The 23168-nt window shown below is 34.9% G+C and overlaps 2 protein-coding genes across 2 annotated transcripts in view; one reads left to right on the top strand and one right to left on the bottom strand.

Annotated features, from left to right (window-relative positions):
* The window catches only part of LOC140441949 (uncharacterized), a 131994-nt gene that overhangs the window by 53101 nt on the left and 55725 nt on the right, over positions 1-23168 (bottom strand). The gene's annotated exons all lie outside the window — the stretch shown is intronic.
* LOC140441951 (uncharacterized) overlaps positions 15980-23168 on the top strand; it is a 54808-nt gene continuing 47619 nt past the window's right edge. The window contains exon 1 of the mRNA XM_072532964.1: positions 15980-16416. Coding sequence (XP_072389065.1) covers positions 16273-16416 — 144 coding nt within the window. The 5' untranslated portion in view covers positions 15980-16272. The remainder of the gene's footprint in view (positions 16417-23168) is intronic.

The following is a 23168-nucleotide window of genomic DNA, read 5'->3' as shown; positions in this document are numbered from 1 at the left end:
TTCTCTATTCGACATTTTACTTGTTGTGAGTGATACCATTGTTCGTTTACTATTATTTCAAGATAGGTAAACTGTTTTACTCGGTTCACTGGTGTATTCTTGATAAGCAGTTGGACGTCTCTAATTTTATTTTTGCTGATGACCATAAATTTAGTTTTTGATATGTTTACTTGTAGTCCAAATCTTTCACTTACTTAATTAACTTTGTTTATTGGTTGCTGTAAACTGTTTAAACTGTCTGAAAAAATAACGGAGTCATCTGCATAGCGGATGTTGTTAAGGCGTTCTCCGTTTAAAAGGATTCCATGTTCGCAATTTTCTAAGGCTTCACTAAATATTTCCTCTGAATATAGGTTGAATAGTATAGGTGAAAGTATAGATCCTTGCGGCTGATTGGTTCCAGTATAAATTTTATATTTTATGCCGGTCTTTATCATCTATTTGGGCTTTTGTTAGAACATTTTTCGGTGTTGAACTGTGTCAAATGCTTTTTGGTAGTCCACAAAGCAGGTGTAGATATCGCAAGTCATATTTCTGCATCTTTGGAATAATACCTGTAGACTAAACAGTGCATCTCTCGTACCTACGCCTTTCATGAATCCAAACTGTGTGTCTTGTATTCTCTCTTCGCATAGCTTGTATATTCTGCGATGTATAATTTTAAGAAAAAGTGTTAGTGTATGGCTCATTAGACTTCCCTGTTTCTTTGGTAACGTAATAAATTCTGAAACTAGCCAATCTTTTGGAATAATGCCTGTGTCATAGATATTATTGAAGATGTTACATAGTATTCTTAAAGATTCATCATCAAGAAGTTTAAGAAATTCAGACTGTACTCCTGGAGCTCTCCCTTCTTTTATTGATATTATGGCTGCTCTTATTTCTGCCACTAGTATAGGTGGTCCTGTTTCCGTAGGTATTGGGGACTGATCCTCCCTCTCATCAAAAAATAAATTTCGTATGTAATTTTTCCAGGTACTGGAATAGGTACTTTTCTCTTTGTGCACGATTATCCCACCGTTGTTATTAACAAGTTTACTTACTCCTCTGTTTTTACATTTGCCTGTAATTTCTCTTACCTTTTTATGCACGTTGAAGTCGTCGTGTCGAAGTCGTCTTTGTAGAATTTCGATTTCTTGGCATTTTTTCTCAAGTTCTTTCTGTTTGGCTTCTCTGATCTTTCTCTGTGTATCTCGTTGTAATCTTTTATACAAAGAGTTATTTTTCTAGTTTTTCTTCTTTCTTCCATCAGCTGCAGAATCTCTGTCGTCATCCATGTCTTCTTACTTCTTCGTTCTTCATAAAATTGTCTTTAATGTCGTCTATCGTTTTATTACGTGATTCTGTCTTCTCTTCTGTGCTCTTCGTTGTATTATCGATTTCTTTGAATTTTCTATTTATTCTTTTCTTGACTTTTTTTTACTTCACTACACTTCAGTTTTCTCATGTCATGTTTTTTTACATTTTTTCCGCGTGTTTTCTTTAACTTGGTTCTACACACGCCCACTAAAGAATTGTAGTCAGATTGAATATCAGCGCCTGGGTAGGTTATAACACTTTAACTATTTCGATATCTTTTGTTAACAAGTATATAGTCTATTTGGTTTCTTATAATAACGTCTTCTTCGTTGTCTCTAGGTGATTTCCACGTATACAGGCGTCTAGGTGGTAGTTTGTAAAATATGCTGTAGCACGATTAAGTCATTTTCAGTTGCAAAGATACCCATTGTTTCTCCTCGTTGATTTCTCTCTCCTAATCCATAAGGACCAATATGTTGCCCTTCCTTTCCGTTACCTATTTTATCATTGAAATCTCCTCCCATGACTATAAGGAGTTCATGTCTAGGTATATTTCTTACCAGGTTGCTTATTTGTTTATAAAATTCTGATATTTCCTTATCACTGTGGTCTGCTGTGGGTGCATAGACTTGTATAATGTTCGTCTTCATCGGTGACGTATTTATTTGTAACAAGAGGATTCTATCGTTCACTGGTATGAAGTTGTTGACATGTTTGGCTATACTTTTATGTGTGATAATTCCGACTCCATTTTCATATTTACCATTTTCTGATCCTGAATAGTATACTCTGTATTTTTCTATGTCACAATAACTTGAGTCAGGCCATCTCATTTCGCTTGTGCCCATTATTGCTATTTTCATGCGTTCCATTTCTTTGATTGCGCATTGGATTTTTCCTGATTGAGCCGTAGTCCTAACGTTCCAAGTGGATATTCTCTTCAGACAATTCGTGTGGATTTTTCTTATAGGTGTGTTATTGGGCATTTCACAGGGATTTTGCATATTGACGACCCGGGAGGCCCTGTGGTCATGGGAATCACCTCTCTTGCCGGATCTTGGTCTCCGATGTCCATGATCAGTAAGCGAGTTTGTGTTGTGTTGTACAGCCATTATGATTGTACTAGAGATATCCATAGGGAGCTGTAATATAGTGGTTTCTTGTTGCCTTCTATATTCTTATGCCGTTGATCAAACAACTGATTTCTTCCGCCTTTGGGGCCGGTTTCTCAGCCCCAGTACAAAAGAGTGCCCTACCTACCAACTCGTCCACCCGAAGCCGTTGGTCAGCAAGTGAGGGATTGCTTATACCGGCAATCATTAGGTGAATTACCTGTTGGTCCACGGGAGGTATTTTATTTCCCTCCTAGCCACCGGTAAACCGGGTCGGGTATTCCCTTATCCGCCACCTGGGGACGCGCTCTCTAGCAGTTACAGGTCCTCCCGAGATTATCCCTTAGAAAGGGAGATGTAGATACAACAATGTACAAACTACAGGGCCATAAAACTACTTAGAGACACCATGAAAATATGGGAGAGAGTAATTGATAGACGGATACGTGAAGAAACCGAAATTTCCGATATCATTTTGGCTTTGTGCAAGGCAAATCGACAACAGACGCAATTTCATTATAAGACATTTGATGAAAAAATACAGGAATAAGGAAACAAACGCTCATATGGTATTCATTGATCTTGAGAAAGCATATGATAGAGTTCCTCGGAAGATTCTGTGGTGGCCACTCAATAAGAGTGAATATGCAAAGATTGTGAGAGACATGTATGAGAAAGTAACAATTAGTGTTAGGACAGGTGTGGGAGAGACTAATAAATTTTATGTTAAAGTAGGATTGCACCAAGGTTCGGTGCTTAGTGCCTATTTGTTCTCATTAGTTCTGGATCAAATAACAACGAAACTACAGGGTAATATTCTGGGGTGCTTAATGTATGCTGATGATGTAGTGTTAGTAGGAAATAGTTAAAGCGACTAATAACAAATACTGGAACAGTAAAGACAAGCTCTTGAGGAAAAAGGTTTAAAACTCAGTAGGACAAAAACAGAGTATTTGGAATGTTCATTTAAAGATGGAGTTATAACAAATAGAGTGATATATTTGTATGGTGAAATAATTGTGAAAAGTAATAGTTTTAAGTACCTAGGATCGGTGTTACAGGGTAATGGGGGAATAGATGGAGATGCATGCAGTAGAATTAGGATTGGATGGATGAAGTATGAAGTGGAAGGAAGCGAGTGGTGTGACAGAAAAATTCCAATGAAGTTAAAGGGAAAATTCTATAAAACAGCCATAAGACCAGCTATGATGTTGGTCAATTAAAAAGAAAGGGACAACAAATGCACGTGGTGCAAATGAAAATGCTTACAAGGATGAGTGGAGTGACAAAAAAGGATAAAATTAGGAATAAGTATATTAGGTGAAGTTTAGGGGTGGCACCAATTGTTGCCAAGATGAGAGAGCATAGGTTAAGATGGTTTGGTCATGTTCAACGTGGAGACGTTAATCACCCAGTACGAAGAATTGCTGATCTGCGGGTTCCTTGAAGCAGTAGGAGAGGAAGATCAAAAAATACCGGTGGAGACGCTTAGAAAGGACATGTCGGCAAAGGGTATTATTATTGCTATGACCCAAGATAGAAATTTATGGAGAAATGTAATTAGGGAAGCCGACCCCGCATAGGGATAAAGGCAAAGAGAATGATGATAATGATTATTTTGGTATGTGTATATTATTTGTGACGTTTAATCTTTTGCATATTTTGTTGATTACATTTTGTTATTACCAAATTTATCAAGAGTCAAGTTGTTAAATACTTGTATCAAAGAGTGTCACGAAAAAGGTTTCCTATTGGCTAATTTCTCTGGTCTAATAATGTAAAATAAAAAGAACATTATTTTTGGAAAATGTTACGAAGAGATATACAAAAAAAAATGCAAAAAATAAATTTAAAGGAGCCCATTTCAATGTCCGAAACAAAAAAAACAATGAGGAAAAATTAAAATAAAAATGAAAATGTAAAACTTTCAAAAGTAAATGTGCGGATATAATAGGTTAAACAAACGACTGTTAAGGCTCATACAAAAGCCACTTAAATTTTGTGACTTTAAAATAATAGCTAATTTTAAGCACAGTTAGTTCGCAACTATCAATATGATCTGTGTAATTATTGTAATAAATCAAGTATTGTGAGTTATAGTAATCAGTTAAAATCATTCAAGCGTACAGTCGCCGTAATATGAAGTAAGTTATAGGAGGTCAAAAAACTCGGAATATGGGCACTATTCTTACGAGCTATGTTTATTCTACGAATCGCAGTCCTCTAAAATAGGAATTCAATACTTCCCGCGGTACAATTCATGTGTAAGTATTGTTTGAGTGTCATAAAACCTCTAAAAACAGACACTACAATGTTATTCTTTGGTATTCATATATTCAATAATGGATTTGATAAACTTAGAGATATTTAAAGTTGGATGATAATTAAAGTACAGGGCTCACAGCACAGTATACGAGGGTTGTCTTTTTAGTCTTGCTTCTTCTTCTTATAGTGCCGTGCACCTATAGTGCGTTGGCGAATTATCTTAAGGCCAGACGTCTGTCTTTTGCGGCATGCAAAAGATCGCCAGTGTTATTTATGCCTGCCCAGTTCTTTATGTTCCGTAGCCACGACATTTGTTTGCGACCTACTCCTCTCTTGCCTTCAATCTTTAGTTTTGCATAAAGCCATAAATATATATACTTCATCTAATTTACATACCGTTGCACGTCATCGGTGTCATAGCCCGTGACGTCACATGATACCAACACGAAATATTTAGGCGGTAGGTGTGTTCTTTTTTAGAATCACTTAACCGAATACACTGGCATTACAGCCACTAGACATATGTTATTATATACGCGTAGAAATAATATTTAAAGATTTCTATTAATGTTAACTTAAAAAAATACACAATAATATTATGTTTCATTTAATTTGTACAAATGCATTATAAAGCGTTTTTATGAAGAACATTTGTTCGGAACACACTGTAACTGTAATCGAACGAAGGTGAAATTTTGGCATAAATTGGTAACACTTATTTGACAGTTGCGGTGTTGACACTTTTTGTACTTTATTATTTTAAATTTTAAAGTGAATACCTCTTGTTTTATATTTTTACCCATTTAATAAAATCTGTTCTTTTTAGAACAAAATTAGTGTGTTTTATTTCAAAAATGTCACGTAAGAATTTAAATAGTCGTTGTAAAGAGTATAATAATAATTATGTGACCTATTTGATTTAAAATGGATTCAGGATTTTTTTATACTTTGGCAAATATGTCAACTTCGATCTCTGACGTAGATTATGACGTGCAAAGGTTTGTAAATTAGATGGACTGTAGACTTAAAGTACTTTATTGCGTTTCAAAATATGTCCCACCAAGATCGATACACTTTTGCATACGTTCAAACCAATTGGTAAAACGGTTATTCCAGTCTTTATTTTTCACCTGCAAAATCGCTGTTTTAAAGGCATCGATAGCTTCTTCTGGCGACTGGAATCGCTGCCCACACATTGAATTCTTGATCTTTGGGCCGTGAAGAAGTTCTTTGTTCTGAGCTATACGGTAAAGCTCCAAAAACTCTATTTGGGCAGTGTGAGCACTTGCACTGTCCTGATGTTAGATGATTCGTCGTTGTCTGTTGCTTTATCGGAGTTTCTCGATTACTTCTGGTAAACAAACGATTATATACCAATCAGACGTAACCGCTCTTCGATCTGCTAAAACAACTTTTGCCACATGACCAGATTTCAACAAAAAAGTTGCGACCATTTTCTTTGACACACTTCGAGAACGGATCACGTTTGTTGGTTTTTCCAAGGAGTTTTCAGGAATAAATCCAAAATTCATTGCCACTGACTAACTTCCTCTGCTGAACCGTTCCAATGTTTTTCGACACCAATTGACGCGAACTAATTTTTTATCTTCTATGAGTAAATGAGAGATCCAACGGAAAACCAACTTCGGAACACCCAGTTCTTTATGTAGGATCTTTTGGATCGAGGTCTTTGAAATGCCCAAAGATGCCTCTATCTCCTAGTATGTTAAACGGCGGTCATCCTTAATGAGCTGACGAACCGCATGAATATTTTGCTGTGTGATTGCTGTTTTGAGTGGACATGGTCTGGATTCGTCGCTGAGACTGGAACGATTACATTGAAATTCGCAATATCAGCGGGAAATAGTTGACCGAAAAAACCATTTCAGCGAGACATTGCTGTTGTTATAATCCTCTTCGAAAATTGTAAAAAATTATTGCTCGAAAATGTTCTCGGCTAAGATCCATTTTTCGGCCGACTTGCTAATTTCAAAAATTTACTGTATCTACACAACTTGTTGTATCAAAATGAAACTCTCGATTTATATCAACAAAAGATTGAGGTTATATTTGTGTCGGAAGGTTTTATTGGTGGCGCCCGCTAAGCGGCTATATGTAAAACGAAAAAGACAATCCTCGTATCGATTTCAAATAGGCCGGCGATGGATAGACAAAAGATGCTACAGCTATTAATCCCTCTAGGTATAGATAAAAGTTAGTTAAACTTGTAGAAATATCCACGGATGATTCCAAAATAGCTGTGCTAATAAACGGAACGCCGACAGATGCCAGAAACCGAACAGAATGGCGACGAATCTTAGAGCAGGCCAGGAACCACATGGCATTGTCCAGCCAAAGACGATGATGATGATAGATACATTTAATTAATAGAAAAAATTTAGCCAGGTTCATTCATTTCCGCGTCCGCAAAACTCATTTTATTAACGAAAAACAAATTAGAACTGTACAAATAAAAATCAAACAAAAAGACTAAAATCCATCCAAAAGTGTACCATTCATTAATATATATTTTAACACAAGAACTGTGCAACTTGCTTTGTCAGGTCGTTACAGGCATAAAGATCATCATAAGTACACACCTACACACAGTGTTCAATCTGTTCAGTCGAATAGATAACCAGGATGTATCTGTATGTATCTCTCAACAATCACATCGGTCGACCTCAACATAGCCCAAATTGAACTTTGCTAGAAGACACTAATGATACACATATACAACCATTCTTGGTTGGAATTATCCAACCAAGTATGGTTGTATCCATTATCACTGTATGTTGGTCCATTATCACTGGAATTTCACAGGCTTACCGGAGAAATTCCAGTGATAATTCGTAAAGTACCTAATATAGATTTTCCGATTTACAGAAAAGTAAATTAGAGTCAGTCTTGGACCAATTCAAAGAGATTGGACCTGAAAATCGTCTTGATCGAATACATTTATTGAACACACTATAAATACTGGTGATTCACCACCTTTTAAGTAACGTCAATATCCATTCTGTGTTCAAGAGCCATGACCTCACCCTAGAAACAAAAATAAGGCTCCTTAAATGTTATGTGTACTCAGTGCTTCTGTACGGAGTAGAAACGTGGACATTGAAGGCGGGAACTCTATAAAAACTTCAGGCTTTTGTAGACTTCAGTACTTGCGATATATAATGAGAAATCAAGGCAGATACGAGCTACTTCAATGCATTTTGCAAGGTAAACTTGAATAAAAAAGGGCCCCGGGACGAAGAAGAATATCCTGGCTTGCTAACCTGAGAGCATGGTATAGAAAGACCTCGACCAGCTATTTCGTATAGCAACCAACAAAGTCATCATAGCCAGAATGATCGCTAACGTTCGGAACGGACAGGCACCCTAAGAAGAATATCCATTATCAGTTAGGATCATTTGTATAACTAAGTTGGTCACATGCTCAAGTTGGGGATGATTGAAGAAAGTTACTCTAGTTATTCACCAATATGGTTAGTGAAGGAATCTGATGACACTTACCGAGTTTGCTTTTATGGTAGTAAATTAAATTCTTCAACAGTCAATAAGGATGCTTTTCCATTACCATTAATTGATACCATTTTAAGTAAATTTTGAGACACGAAATACATTGCTTCAATTGATCTTAGTCAAGCATTTTATCAAATTCTGTTGAACGAAGAATCTGAATACAAAACTGGGTTTTCTGTTCATTAGAAGGGATTATTCCATTTGATCGTTATACCATTTGGTTTAGTTTCTGCACCACAGACAATGTATAGATAATGGGTTTAGTTTTGGGTCCTGCGTTCCATCAGTATGTCTTTTGGGATTTAGACATTATCTTTGTCACTCTTACTTTTGAGAAACATTTAGAAATATTGAGTCAGGTTAGCGAACAATTGAAGGCTGCTAACCTTACTTACTAATTATAAGGAGTGTAATTTTTGTCGACCTTCGTTGAAGTATTTATGTTATGTTGTATGTGATAAGTGGCTCCGTTCTGATCCGGAAAAGGTTTCGGTTATTTGTGATTTTCCTACCCCAAGAACTAGTAATCAGGTTCGTATATTACTTGGTATGATTGGGTATTAACGTCGGTTTATTGCAAATTACTCTTCATTGGATACCCCCTTTACGAATTTGTTAAACGATCGTAAAAAGAGACAGTCTATTACAACTATATGAACGTCAGAAGCTGAGGAAGCTTTTACCAGTATCAAATCGTAGCCCTAATTTACAGAAACCGTTCTTTTTGAAGTGTGATGCTAGTAATTTTCGTATTGTTTTATTTTTTAACTTAAAGATGGGTTGGAACATCAAATTGCTTATAACAGCAAGACATTCAATAAGTGTCAAAGGAATTATACCACTCGAAGAAAGAGTTGATGGCTGTGTTACACGGTGTGGAACATTTTCGTTATTTTCTGGAAGGTCGACATTTCACTGTCTTTACTAATCATTCGTCGTTAGTGTGGCTGCATAGTATAAAAAATCCGTCACCAAGATTAGCTCGTTGAATTGTTCGTTTAGCACAGTATGATTTTACTATTAATCATCGTAAGGGTTCAAGTAATGTGGTTCAAGCTGATTGTATCTCTCGTATTCATAATGTCATTCCCTGAAGATATTTGTAAAAACCACAGTAGAGAATTACTAAAATGTTAAAATTGCATTAAAAAATAATATGTCTCAAAATGTCCTTGCACATCTTTTTGTTTTTAGTTTTATATCAATAAGACTTTAACCTTTTGAAACAATAACCCTTTCTTTAATTAAAACCAAAAAAACAATTTTTTTGAATAATTATTTTTTAGTTTTACAGTATTATTATAAACTTGTACATTTTTAGATAACAAATATACTGCTTTTTATATTTGCATAATACATTTTTATGTTAAACTTTTGCCGCCAGCTCTAAAATGTTCTTTCATAATGGTATACTAATAAATATATAAAATAAATTCAATTTGATTTAGTTATTTTTTTATACTTAAATAAAATTTTGCTTCAGAATTGACCAGATGACATCAGTTACGGGTAAAACATGGCGATACCAGTTAAGGGTTAAATAGCGTACTGAACTATTCGTACTGAACAGACAGTACGAGGGTGGATTGATATAAAACTAGCCTTTGATAGAAAAAACAAGTTTTTTGGAATTAAATCGATTTATTTCTTCCGGTTTCTCGATTTATTTCTTAACATTTGTTGCGAAACGGCGTCCTCCGAGCCATTTTTTTAGGTTTGGAAACAGAAAAAAATCGCTGGCGGCAAGATCTGGAGAATACGGTGGGTGTTCAACCAATTCATAGCCCAATTCGTGCAATTTTACCATGGCGACGGCCGATCGGTGAGCCGGTGCATTATCTTGGTGAAAGAGCTCTTTTTTGCGTTCCAAACCGGGACGTTTTCGACGCAATTCGGCATCGAATCGATCCAATAATGCTGCGTAGTACTCACACTTGATTGTTTTTCTTTTTTCCAAGTAGTCGATGTGGATGATGCCCTTCGCATCTCAGAAAACAGTCGCCATCACTCTGCCGGCCGAATGTGCACTCTTTGACTTCTTCGGCGGCCCTTCGCCGCGTTTGCGCCACTGTTTCGACTGTTCTTTGGTTTCCGGTGTGTAATAATGCACCCAGGTTTCATCAACGGTGATAAATCGGCGAAAAAATCCTTCGGATCGCGCCGTATCATCGCCTAAAGCGTCTCCGAAGTGGTCACACGTTTTTGTATTTGATCGATTGCCAGCAAACGCGCCACCCATCGCGCGGATAGCTTTTTCATGTTCAAATCATGGTGAATGATGTTGTGTACGCGTTCGTAGGAAATGTTTAGGACCTCTATAAACTCGCGGAGCTTAATTCGACGATCTGCCATAATCATGTCATGGACTTTGTTGATCATTTCCGGCGTGGTGACTTCATTTGGCCTCCCATGACGCTCATCATCAAAAACACTTATACGACTACGAACAAATTCAGTTTTCCAAAATTTTACTGTTGCTAACGAAGGTGCAACCTCACCATAAACTTCGTCCAGGTCGGCTTTGATTTGCACATTTGTTTTACCCTTTTTGTGGAGAAACTTAATTACCGAACGATACTCGACTTTTTCCATTTGTGTGGAGATGTGATGTTTCGTCCAAACATAAGAAAGGGAACCAAGCGTTTTGTTGGTTTCGTATTAAGACGTCGATTCCAAATAATCTCGGTCGAAGTAAGGATGATTTCCGGTAATAAAGAAAGTATTGAATCTGCTACCAGTCAATTTTATTGATCACAACTATTCTAACAAATGCGATTTTATATAATAATTATCATCGAAAGCCGACCATAAATACTTCTTGCTATGTCGTTGATCGCGAACAGATGTGAATATATCCCGTTTAAGATTCTAATTACACTATTTTTGAGTGAGAGTCAGAGAGAGAAACTCTATATTATCGAACCGCTACGAGTGAAGGCTGAGACTTGAATATCTTTATGTGTTACTGCATCGTCGCCAAAAACAAGTCAGGGACCACAAAATCCCTTTAAATCACCGGTTTAACAACTCCTAGAACTTGTTTAATACAATGTACGACTTAACGGTCAGGTAGTCTCTGAGAGAAAAAGGTTTTATTTTTTGAACAAAGAATAGATTTTTAATTCCACTAAACATTCGGAGAACTGATATAAAGAGAATTGACAAACTGACTTTCCTGTAAATTACCTTACTTTGTAAATAAATACTTTTATGTTAAAGAGATTTGAACACCATTTTTCCGAAAATACAAAATTTGCTTGCTTTTGATGGCTGTAAAAACCAAACTTATTGTTTTTAAAACTTAAAATTTTGACAGACGTCATGTCATGAATGGCAAATGTCAACACCGAAACCAATTCGGTATCAAGTAGCGCCATCTATCAAAGACTAGTTTAATATCAATCTATCCTCGTATATACTGAATTAATTACTAGGACATTATATTGTTTAACAACGATTATCGATAAATTTATTGGAGTGCACAAGAAATCAATTATTTTCGAATGTTTGCAGCCGTATTATGGATATTGTTAATTTCTAGGTTAAAATATAAATAGTTGATAATTTTATAATTTATTCCGTATTTAATTACATAAAACATACAATGGTTAATTATATTCAGCATCATGGCTTCTGTCCTGATTTTAAATAAGTATAGAGCACATAAAGAGTATTGCTTCGGATATCAGTAATACCTCATTTAGTTAATTTCTTAATATAAATCTAATATTACTAGTTAATAGAATTAAAAAAAAAATCATATAAAACGTAAATATGATGGTAATAGCATAATATTCTTGTTTTAAAATTCTCATTCTTAGTTGTATAATTAACATTCTTTATTAATCATGAGATGTATGCAATTGAAGAGGTCAGTGCAAAAAGTGGCTAAGTCACATTTTTTTGTTTCTGAGTTATAGGTGTTTGAAAGTTTTAAATGGTTCCCATATCTAGATTTGTAAAAACTAACAAGTGTGATTTTTTTATAAACAAAGTATACCTTTAAGGTATATATTAAACGATACCATATATTTAGAGAAATTGATTTATTTATGAGGAAAAAATATCTTTAAATATGAACTTTTTGCGAAAAAAACATGTTAAAATTAAAAACTGAAATTATGTCATAAATATATATCTGAAAATCTAAAAGTATAGATCAAATTTTACTTATATATTATATTAACATCATTTTAGATATGTAGGCCCAACACCGAAAGGTACAAATGAGTCTACTGATTAAGTAAAGTTTAGATATGTTCGTCTTTATTCTCAGTATCATAACGGTTAGTGGTAGTCAAATTTTCGTCATCAAAAAGAGTCCTCGTATAGTATTCAATTCAAACTTTTCGTTTGTATAGTATTTCTAAGTATCCATTGCCACATTCCAATGAAGGACTTTTCTATTCATACCTACTTTATAAAGGGTAATTTTACTACATATTCCTGTCATAGACTGGAATGAATATGTTTCCCACTTTCAAATTTGACGAATCGAGTTTTTACTTTACTTTACAATTACTTCCAGTTTCAGTCTTTTCTTCACAATGGCACCCAAGTCTCTATCCACTGACATCATAGAGTGTGCTGGAATAGGATACCATATTTCAATATTTTTAAAAATGTTTCTTTTGCATAACTGGTAACTAAAAAGAATTCGATTTTTGTTTTTGTTGTCACAGAAATTTTGAACTTTGTTTGTAGCGAATCTTTGTGTTTATCAATATAATCATGCAAGCAGGTTATAACCTCATTCGGCCCTTTCTGGGCAAAATTTTCCGTGTAAGTATACGTACATTGTTGTTTTATGTGTTTTTAGATTGTGAACTCCAAAAACATACAACCATAACTGACGAATATAATAGTCATCTTGTGCGTTAGTAACAGACAAAGGCAGGTTCTTTTCATAATCAAAACATATAATCATTTCAGAAGAATCAGTTGATTTTGGAACTTCAGCTAGTTGTGTTTTAAATCTGCTTTTTTAAGATGAATCTCCTTATCCCTTTTAAGTGTTTTTAAAATTTTCTCATTAGATTCCAGTATAGCTTGCCTTATACTAACTAAAAATTTTGTACAGGGGTTGCATATATCCTTTCTTGGATATCCAAATGATATGTTAGATTCTTTATTAAATACCTTTGCAAAAATCCCATATGAGACTTTTTTATCAGAATGTGTGTTAAAATTTTCATGTAGTTTAGTGATTGATATAATAGGGTTCAGGTGTTTACTACTACGAATATCAGATCTTGGATAGTGCGATTCTCGAGCTGATAATTCAGAATAAATTTTCTGGCCTTTTCAAGAGATTCTGGTGGTGTTCTGTTTGTCCTAGTGGCATGACGGCCTCTATTGTCTGCTGGATGAGCTGCATGTTCTAACCTTTTTATCTAACCTAGATTTAAAAATCCCGTGTATAGCTAAAAATGCTTTTTGACATAAACACACTTTTCCATTTTCGGAATTGTTATTAGCCTCTTCTCACTTCCAGTTTCAGTTGTATCTCAGTGTGTGAATAGTCAACATGTTTTCGAAAAAGCGTAAACTGCTCTCGGTGGAAGAAAAGTTATCGATAACTCGGGCAATAGAGAAAGGTGAAAAGCACTCTATGTAGTTCTCCGTACGGGGCTGTCTCAGTCAACTGTGGCTGCGATATGGAAGGACAGAAAAAATTGGCTTGAAGCGGAAATGGACAACGGTAGCAGAAGGAAGTTGCGGAAATCTCAGCACAAAGATTTACATCGCGCTATGCTTGAGTGGTTCCAGCAGCAGCGTATGAACCATATTCCACTTTCTGGGCCTGTGGTCAGGACAAAAGCTGAGTTTTTTGCAACTGAGCTTGGAATTGAGAATTTCAAAGCATCTGAGGGTTAGCTGAGTAAGTGGAATCTGCGGCATAAGATCAACTACGGGCAAAATAGCGGAGAGACTCGCGATGTTAACAAAAACATAACGGACTTCAGTGGCGCTAACATGACAGGTTTAATAAAGAAAAAATTGTTAGTGATAGGGAAGTTGACAAACCAATGTTGCTTTAAAACATCAAAAATCTACCTGTGTACATCAAAAATCTACCGACGGCTGAAATATCAACGATTGACTGAGGATGAAGATGACCTGCCGCTAGCTGTTCGGGCCAGACAGGTTTGAAGTTTTTATCATCTATCTGGACTTTCTGACGAGGACATCCTACAAGCAGTTTGTGTGGAAGAAAAAAACAGTGAACCGGAAGTGGAACCAGAGCCAGAACCGGCTCCGACCTCTCAGCTGGATGCGGCAAAAGTACTTCATCGGTTTTTCAGCTTAAAGGGAAAAAAATCTGGTTGTAGAGAATTGTCCTGCTCATCCTTTACTGTGCGACCTTCAAAACATTGAACTTTGTTTCCTGCCAGCAAACACAACGAGTGTCCTTCGGCCCATGGACCAAAGGGTCATCAAGAGTTTGAAAAGCCATTACAGGAGAAGACTTTTGATGGAATTGGTTGAGAACAATGGGGATCTCAAACTAAACGTTCTTGATACCATTCTAATTATTAGTAAATCCTAGGACAAGGTGACAAGCAATACGATAAAACATCTCTCAAACACGCACGATGGCTGGAAGATCAAGGATTGACTGAAGATGACCTACCGCTATCTGTTTGAGCTAGACAGTTTGAACTTTCTATCACCTACGGACCGGAATAGCTAACAGATTTCGAAGAAGTTTAAGAAAATGTAGCTACACCTGGATTTTCTGACGAGGACATCCTATAAGAATTTCGTGTATAAGGAGAAGAAAACAGTGAACCGGAACTGGAAGCAGAGCCAGAACCAGCTCCGACCTCTCCGCAGGCATAGAATGTGGCAAAAGAACTTCATTGGTTTTTCATCCACTAGAAAGACGATACGAGTACTGTGGAAGATTCTATTCGTCTTCAGGACAAGGTCAGGTCAGTTCTGTGGAAAGGGAAAAGGAACCAGACCAAGGTGACAGACTTTTTCGTTAATGTAGGCTAAATATAGGATGTAATCTTTTTTCACACCTTAATAAAAATACTGTACAGTACCATATTATTTTGCTACTGTACAGTATACATTTTTTAATTATGTAGCCTTTCTCAAGTAGAGAAAGGCACTCTGACAGAAACAGCTGTAGTGAAAATAAATTGTAATAAATTTTGTAGAAGTGTAGAAAACAACAGTTTTTAGTGTTTTATTCTTAGATAAAATGAACTTCCATCAAGTACGGTCGAATTTATCATTTATAACAGCTTTTACTTTCACCCGCTTCTTTGTAACATGGACGTGTTTCTTCGTTAAGTGTTAAACATGGATTAAGGAACAGCTATTCCATTGATATTTGTTGCGTTATGTAGATACAAATTTACATAAACACATCCCGTGTATATGTGAAGAAAGAATATAACATTCAAAAACTCACCACCGTGTTTTTTAGACTCAGCTTATCATTAAGTAAATTGATATTGATATTGGCTGCTGACCGTATTAATTAGAATTTGTTGTTAGCATATGTAATCTTGAGAATGTTTCCGTTATCTTTAAAAAGTTTGCCCACATTTTAAAGAAGGTGGCAATAGTGTGTAAAGTATAGACAATAAAATAAAATATATCAAAATGAAAATTGTAATAAATTCTATTCTGTGATTAATCTACAAGAGATTACAGAAATCCCCATAATGTTAAAAAAATCGCGCTTATCAGTTAAGCGATAGAAAGACGGGACACCAAAGTCGTGTCGTGTGTGTCACATCACACATCTCTTTAACTACACCGCATCTGACATCTGAACCTACCACAATCAACAATCTACAATCAAATCGCGTTACTCTCTTCTCGCGTGCGGTACACACAATTCATTCTTCACGTTCCTCAACCTCACTCGATCATCCGGTCGATATAATCATTCGAAAAATTGCACCCTCGACCTTTTCGTACTGGGCGGCCAGTTATAATTTCTTTTCGAGCGTTGATAAAATTTAAAAAGAGGTGAAGCACGACGCCCTGGGCGGCCCAATTAGTCGCTTTATTACTTTTATTCAAGGGGGGTGGCTACTACTGAGAAATGAAGCGAAGAAAAATATCCGAGTTACTTTTTTGGTTGGTTTGTCTTAATGATGTTTTATTTAATTGTTGGTGTTTGGCTACAACTACAGAACATTCGGCCAGTTTAGCAGTTAATAAATTTCAAAGTGCTTTACATCAACAGGTAAGATATTTAAAATTCTTATCTGAACTTACCGCAAATCTTTAAGATATTAAACGAATATTCTTGCTAACTTCACAAAATCATTATTTATTGTGAAACAATTATTACATTATTGATGTTGATTGAGATTGCGTTACTTGAAAAATAAATTCAAGTAGCAAACCGTTTTCAATTTTTTCAAAACTACTTCGAATTTGAAGTTGACACAAAATAAAGAATGCTTAAAAAATTAATAATAAACCGTTCTCAAAACGCCTCAAAATGTTTTTAAAATTAAAAAATATTGCAAATACTTTTAAAAATCATATTGAGTGAATTTTTGACGTTATTATTTTCAATTAATAAAAATTTAATGTTTTACGTTTATTATAAATTTAAAAGTAAACATAAAAAACTATTTGAAACTTTACAAATCTGCAACTTAGTTTGTTTGAACGTGCATTCAGACTCTACGGTAATTATTACTTTTTTTTTGTTCTTGGCTTGGACATTCAGCCAGTCACAATCAGCATGAGCTTTATTATCGAATTTAAATATTTAAATATGCATATAAATATTCAAAGAATTAGTGAAACATGATTAATATAATAATAATATAATTATTCCGTACTTAGCTAATGTACATACTATGTTAATAAATACTATATTATACCTTTATTATAATTCAGTTATTGACAGACGTGAAATACATAGTGTATACATCTTACAAATAAAAATATCTACCTACTATGTTAATAAATACAACTATGGTAATATATTTTTTCAATCACTACGTTAGGACATAAACCCGATTCAACACCTCGGAGGTTTAGATCCTCTTAGTGATTGTTTTACTATATTTTTATTTTTTTTTTATTTTTTTCTTTTTTTATTATTTTTTTTAATATATTTTTTATAATCCTTTTTTTATTTATTTTTTAAATTTATTTTTTTTAATCTATTTTTTTAAGTATTTTTTTTATATTCCTTTTTTTAATATTTTTTTTTTAATTTTTTTCTAAACATAGGTTACAAATCTAATTACAGGCATACTTTACTATCAGACAAAAATTTTATCAAGCAGTCAAACATTTTCTTTTTATTAAGTGATAGTAGAAAGAGAATATTAACAGGAAGTGGGATGTTTTTGTCCATCATTCTTTTAATTAGGTTGTTGGTGAGTTGGTTATACTTTTGACATTAAAAAAATTGTGGTTTAAGTCACTTTTAATCTGACATTCTTGACAAATATCGGAATCTAATATATTTATTTTAAATAAATGTGGTTATATATTGGCGAGAGAGGATGAAATTCTTATACCAAGGTTATACTTATTATATTATATATTATACTCTTATACCTTTTTTTGGAATATTTGGTTGTATCAAACTATATTGTGTTGTTGAAATACTACATTACTTTTCCCAGTGTGCTTTCCAGTTGTTCATTTGTTCAGTTCTTGAACAATATAAAAGGCACAACCAGCAGCCTTTGAACTTTTAGATGCGTCTGTATAAATACAAACAGATTTTGGCCAATTTGTTAGGACTACTACTTAAATAGTTTATGAGATGTATTCAATTCTTTTTATTCGTTCCAACAATACAATAGTCGGTCCAAGGATAATTAAAAAAGGTTTACCACAGGGTTCGGTTCCTAGCTCACTCTTATTTAATTTATGTACAATAAATTTACATACTTTGAGGTTGGAGTGCGATATTTTACAATATGCACACGATGTCGGTATTTATATCGACAAAATAATTTTTTTTTTGATGATCTAGTCTAAGAAATCAAGCATGATACCTATAGACCGGCGAAATAAGATTTCTCTCGGGACTGTGACTCATACAGATATCAGGTTAAAGAATTAAGCTTTTACCTTGTGTCAAGTTTAAATTTTAATCTTTATAATGATTAAACTTGGAACAACAAAATGTTTAATTCTTCAGCCAAAAAGAACTAATATTTGGCAGTACTCAAATTTATTATTGGCTGTAGAAATTTACCTTTTCTCCACCCAACTCCACTTTTTTATGATTGTAAAATGAAATTATAATTACTCTTGTCTACTTTTTTTGTACATAAGTACTTCTTACATATTAAAATCAAAATCTACATTTATACTACATTTTCTAAATCTGAAGTATCTTTTTCATGTTTTTCAATTTTCTTCAAATTTTTCAACTACATCCCAATTCTCACATGTTTCTTCTATACAATCAAAGCATAAATTTGAGCAATATTAACCAATGTTGCCCCAAATTACCGTAGAATCACTTTTATAACTAATTTTACAAAAGAGTTTTGCGTTGTAAAAAATTTTTTTTTTTCAATTTTTTTGATGTACCGTTCGCGTCATAAAAAACTGGTACAACTCTTATTACCGAAAATCATGTTTTTCAAGTTGTGTAAGTTGATCTTGTCACATGTGTCATTCTAATTTCTAGGGCACTGTTGCCAGTTCAACGAAAATATTATATGAAATCAGCTAAAAATTATGTGTGATAGACCGCGTTTTGAGTATTCTAAAAACTAAAACATCGAGCATTCTCGATCAGTCAGTCACATTAAATTTGTTTAAACATGCATCCTAAAAAATTCTCATATTAATTTTGTAATTTTTCATTATCTCAATTAAGTACTCATACCTTGATTTGTGTTTTATTATAATTTATGAAAATATTTCAATTCAAATATAGTATTAGATAAAATCAATCTACACATAACTTTAAATTATTATAATAAAACATTACAGTGAGGTATTGGATTGTAACTGTCACTTTATAATCTACGTAGGATAAAGTATAATGTTAGTTTTTGTTAATGTTATCGTTCATATAATAAATAATAAATAAATCTTGGTAGTTGGCCTGTGACTAAACTTATTGATATAAAATACAGTTCGTGTTCGGTAGGTAATTGAAGTAAAAAATTAGGTACAGTAGCTGCATTCCAATGTTCCCTGTGCCAATAATCTAGGTTTAAAGATCCTTCAAATAATTTGGATATTAGCTGAACCCTATCTCTGGTTATTAAATTTATTAAATACGGTTTTTTGTTGTTAATGATAAAAATAATACCTATCTAATAATAACTTTATTTTTTTTAATTAGATTTAGTGCAATTCCGTTATTTGTGATGGCAACAGCGAATTAATTCACGAACCACTGTATCCAGTCTGAACCCAGGTTTACATTGGGAAAAAAAAGTGTACCAGTTTTATATGACGGGAAGTGTACATATATTCCTAGTTTAGCTCTTAAACTTTCATTTGCTAAGCGTAGAATTACTGTATCTTTATTATTTTTTGACTAATGTTACTGCAAAAAAAGGTCTCTGGAATAAACAAATAGAATAACTCTTAAACTAATTAATAGATCGATCTAAAATTTTGAGGGTTTGTATAGGATCACAATACCCAACTATTGGGCAGAATAATAGATGCATAGGTTGATTTTTTGCAATAGTTATAGACAAATAACGTTTTGCCTTATTTTACAGTTTTTGAAGCAACAAATTAATTTTATAACTTTGAGAAATCGCCGTTTTAAAGCAATTTTTATGGTTTGAAAGATAAAGTTCTGTAATTTTACCTCAAATATTAAGCTTTTCAATGGTAAGCAAAAAATCGAAAAAAATGCCATTTTTTACACTAAATTGTTAATAATTAAAGGAAGACGCCGAAATGTATGCGGAAAACATATAGGTTTTCTTTATATAAGCCTATAATAACTAAAAACATTGTCAGATATCTGGATTAGTCAAGGTCCCGAGCAGGGTCTCTTTGTTGCTTATTTACCTGTACTTCTATGTTTTTCCAGACACAGATTGCCGATTTAAAATTTTGACTACTTAAAATTTTTGTCTAAAATAATTTTACATGTCTACACATCACTCTAGACTCTAAAGTAACATGGAAAATGCCATCAATATCTTAATGCTGTTAAACCATATGGTTGAACAGCAGATCCAAACATAATCATGTATACTAGATAAATTTAGATTTATCCCGTTTAACAAGCTCTAAGATTAGTTTTAGGGTCCGCCAAATCCACATAAACTCCAGTTCCCTTGGACAAATGTAATGAACCTTCTCTGCATTTGAGACATCTATTTCTGTCAGAAAAGTTTATTCTTAAGTGTCAAGCCTATAATCAAAACCGTTTCTCAAAGAAAATTTTTTCTTTGTCTTTTCAGAACGTAACAAATAAATGGTAGCAAAATAAAAACTCTCCTACTCTAACCATTGAATTCCACAATTTGTCTGTTAGGCATTCAAACGGAAGTAATTAAACTCAGATTGTTCAATATTGTTAAATTGCAGCTAACATCAAGGTTTTGTATTGCATTATTAGCTGTTCATTACTTACCCAAAAATTATACAATGCCTACAATTATATTTTCCTTAAGAAATAGTTCAAATAATTTACATTCAGATTCAATAAACATCGACCTAGGCCTGCTCTAAGATTCGTAGTCATTCTGTTCGGTTTCAGGCGACCTGCTGTCATCTGATTTTTAATAACCCTAAGTCGGTTGTAACTTTAACCAACCACCTAATTCGCGGTCAGCAACTGCTTCTTCTTCCTACAGATGTCCTTGTGGTTAGCTTTTTAGCGAACTTGTCGCCTGACATTCGTATTACAGAGTTGCTGTATTTTAATGAACGTTACGTAGTCTGGTTCATTAAAGAGTTGGTATAATTCAAAGTTATATCTTTTGCGCCACTGTCCTTGGTCGTTCATAGCTCCACATATTTTGAGGAGTATTTTTCGCACAAATATTCCCAAAAGTATCTCATCTTTCTGCGTTAGGCACCATGTTTCTGCCCCAAATGTGAGGACCGACCTCAGCAGTGTTTTGGATATACTAATTTTATTTCTTCTTTGGATGTTTTGTGTCTAAATGAAATTGTCTCACAATGGACAATGTTTAACAAACACGTTCAAAGATATGACTTCCAAACACTGTTTCCGGTTTCTCGTTTGCATCTCGCTTGCAGTGGCAGCCGTAGCGTAGTGAATATGTTATATGCTTAACAAGCTGAAGGTCCTGGGTTCTCGAACCCCGGCACTGACAAATTTTTCAATTTCTAATTTAACTGAGCAGCCAACCGTGCTTGGAAGAGCACGTAAAGTTGTCGGTCCCGACTACGTAAGAGGTCGTTAAGCCATGTTAGTGGCGCTTGTGCGACCTGAAAAACCTAATACTAGACTTTTGCCAGACAGTTACACGAACTTCATCTCGCCTGCTACGCCGTGTAATGTCAATATCAACAGCGTATGCTAAGATTTGTATCAATATATTGTAAATAGTACCGATGTCTTTAATTCACGTGTTTCGGACTACTTTTTTAAAGGCAATATTAATAGGAGGCAAACCAGCGCGTCCGTTTGTCTAATTCTTTATATTTTATCTAAAAAGTTCTAGAATTCTCTACCTGTCGATTCATGTACAATACAATAAAGTAATTATATACAAAATAACAAAAAGCTATAAAATAGTTGAAGTACTACGATCAATTCTGACTACCGTTTCCATCTTGAGTTACAGGGAAAAACAAGTAGGATGCCGTGCCCAAAATAACGGAGGAGTACTCCCGCCAGTAAAATTCAACATATACAGTAATAATCAACCGATCCGTAATGCGTCAAAAACATTTCTTTATGCTGATGATCGGGCAACTGCCTATCAATCTATAGTCTTTTGGACATAGAAGAACATCTTATACCCTATTCTATCTCAACAATAGGGAAGCTACAAAAAACCTTAACGTTCATTGAAATGGAGTCGCATTATTCTCTTTGCCAACCATTTTCCATCCACTCCTGAATGTAGGTCTCTCCCAATTGCTTCCATCTTTCTCTATCTTGCGCCAATCTAATCCACTGTTTGCCTGCCACTGCTCTTATGTAATCTACCCATCTTTTTTGAGGTCTTCCCATGCTTCTTGTTGTCGTCCTTGGTCTCCATTCTAGAATTCTCCGTGTCCACCTATTGTCATTATATCGGGCTACGTGACCTGTCCAGCTACGTGACCTCACATTATTACATTGTCCATTCCCTAAGTACTTCGGAATGACGCTATCACACAAAGTTAGACTGTCATATTTTACGAGAGGGAGCGGTCAATTCCAGGACTTTCAACTTGCTAGCAAAACCGCCGTTCCGCCCCTTTGCTGGTTACACCAGTGCCCAGACCCATCCTGTTAGGGAATCGCTGGTTGGAGGGCAAGGGAAGGCGGCATCACTACTTGGATTGCATTTCTCGGAGCACCATGATCTTAAACTTAACCACTACGCGATCTTCTGGCGTAGGCGCAGACCCGCCACGCGCATTCCGTATTAACGGGACGCATGTGCGCAGCGGGCGGGATTCGAAGAACAGGGAACCCAATAAAACCTGGAACCCACACCTATCAAGGTGTCCGTTTCAACATAAATGGAAAACAAAGACACCCTCCCCGGGTGATAAAGACCGGGGACCCACGTTGACAACCCAATACGCTACCGTTTGGGTAAAGTAGGTGTATAAAGGGTATAGCCAACTTCCGAGGGAAATTCTATCCTATTCTGGCAGAACCAATGCCCGTGCGAGTCCGCCTCCAGCAAGGGTGACATGACAGCCATATCGTGTTGCCATACGTTTCCCTGCCCGGGATCCCTGAAACAGTTTCACGCAGGTGGGTTAAAGGCCACCAAGCGCGTTTGACAGGTTACTACACGACAGGAGCCTATTCCTCTACCACTCGTCTCCAACTACAGGCAC

This window comes from Diabrotica undecimpunctata, chromosome 5 (genome assembly GCF_040954645.1).
Source record: "Diabrotica undecimpunctata isolate CICGRU chromosome 5, icDiaUnde3, whole genome shotgun sequence".
Taxonomy (NCBI): domain Eukaryota; kingdom Metazoa; phylum Arthropoda; class Insecta; order Coleoptera; family Chrysomelidae; genus Diabrotica; species Diabrotica undecimpunctata.
Note: the sequence above shows the minus strand (reverse complement) of the source record. Positions and strands in the feature narration are given on the sequence as shown.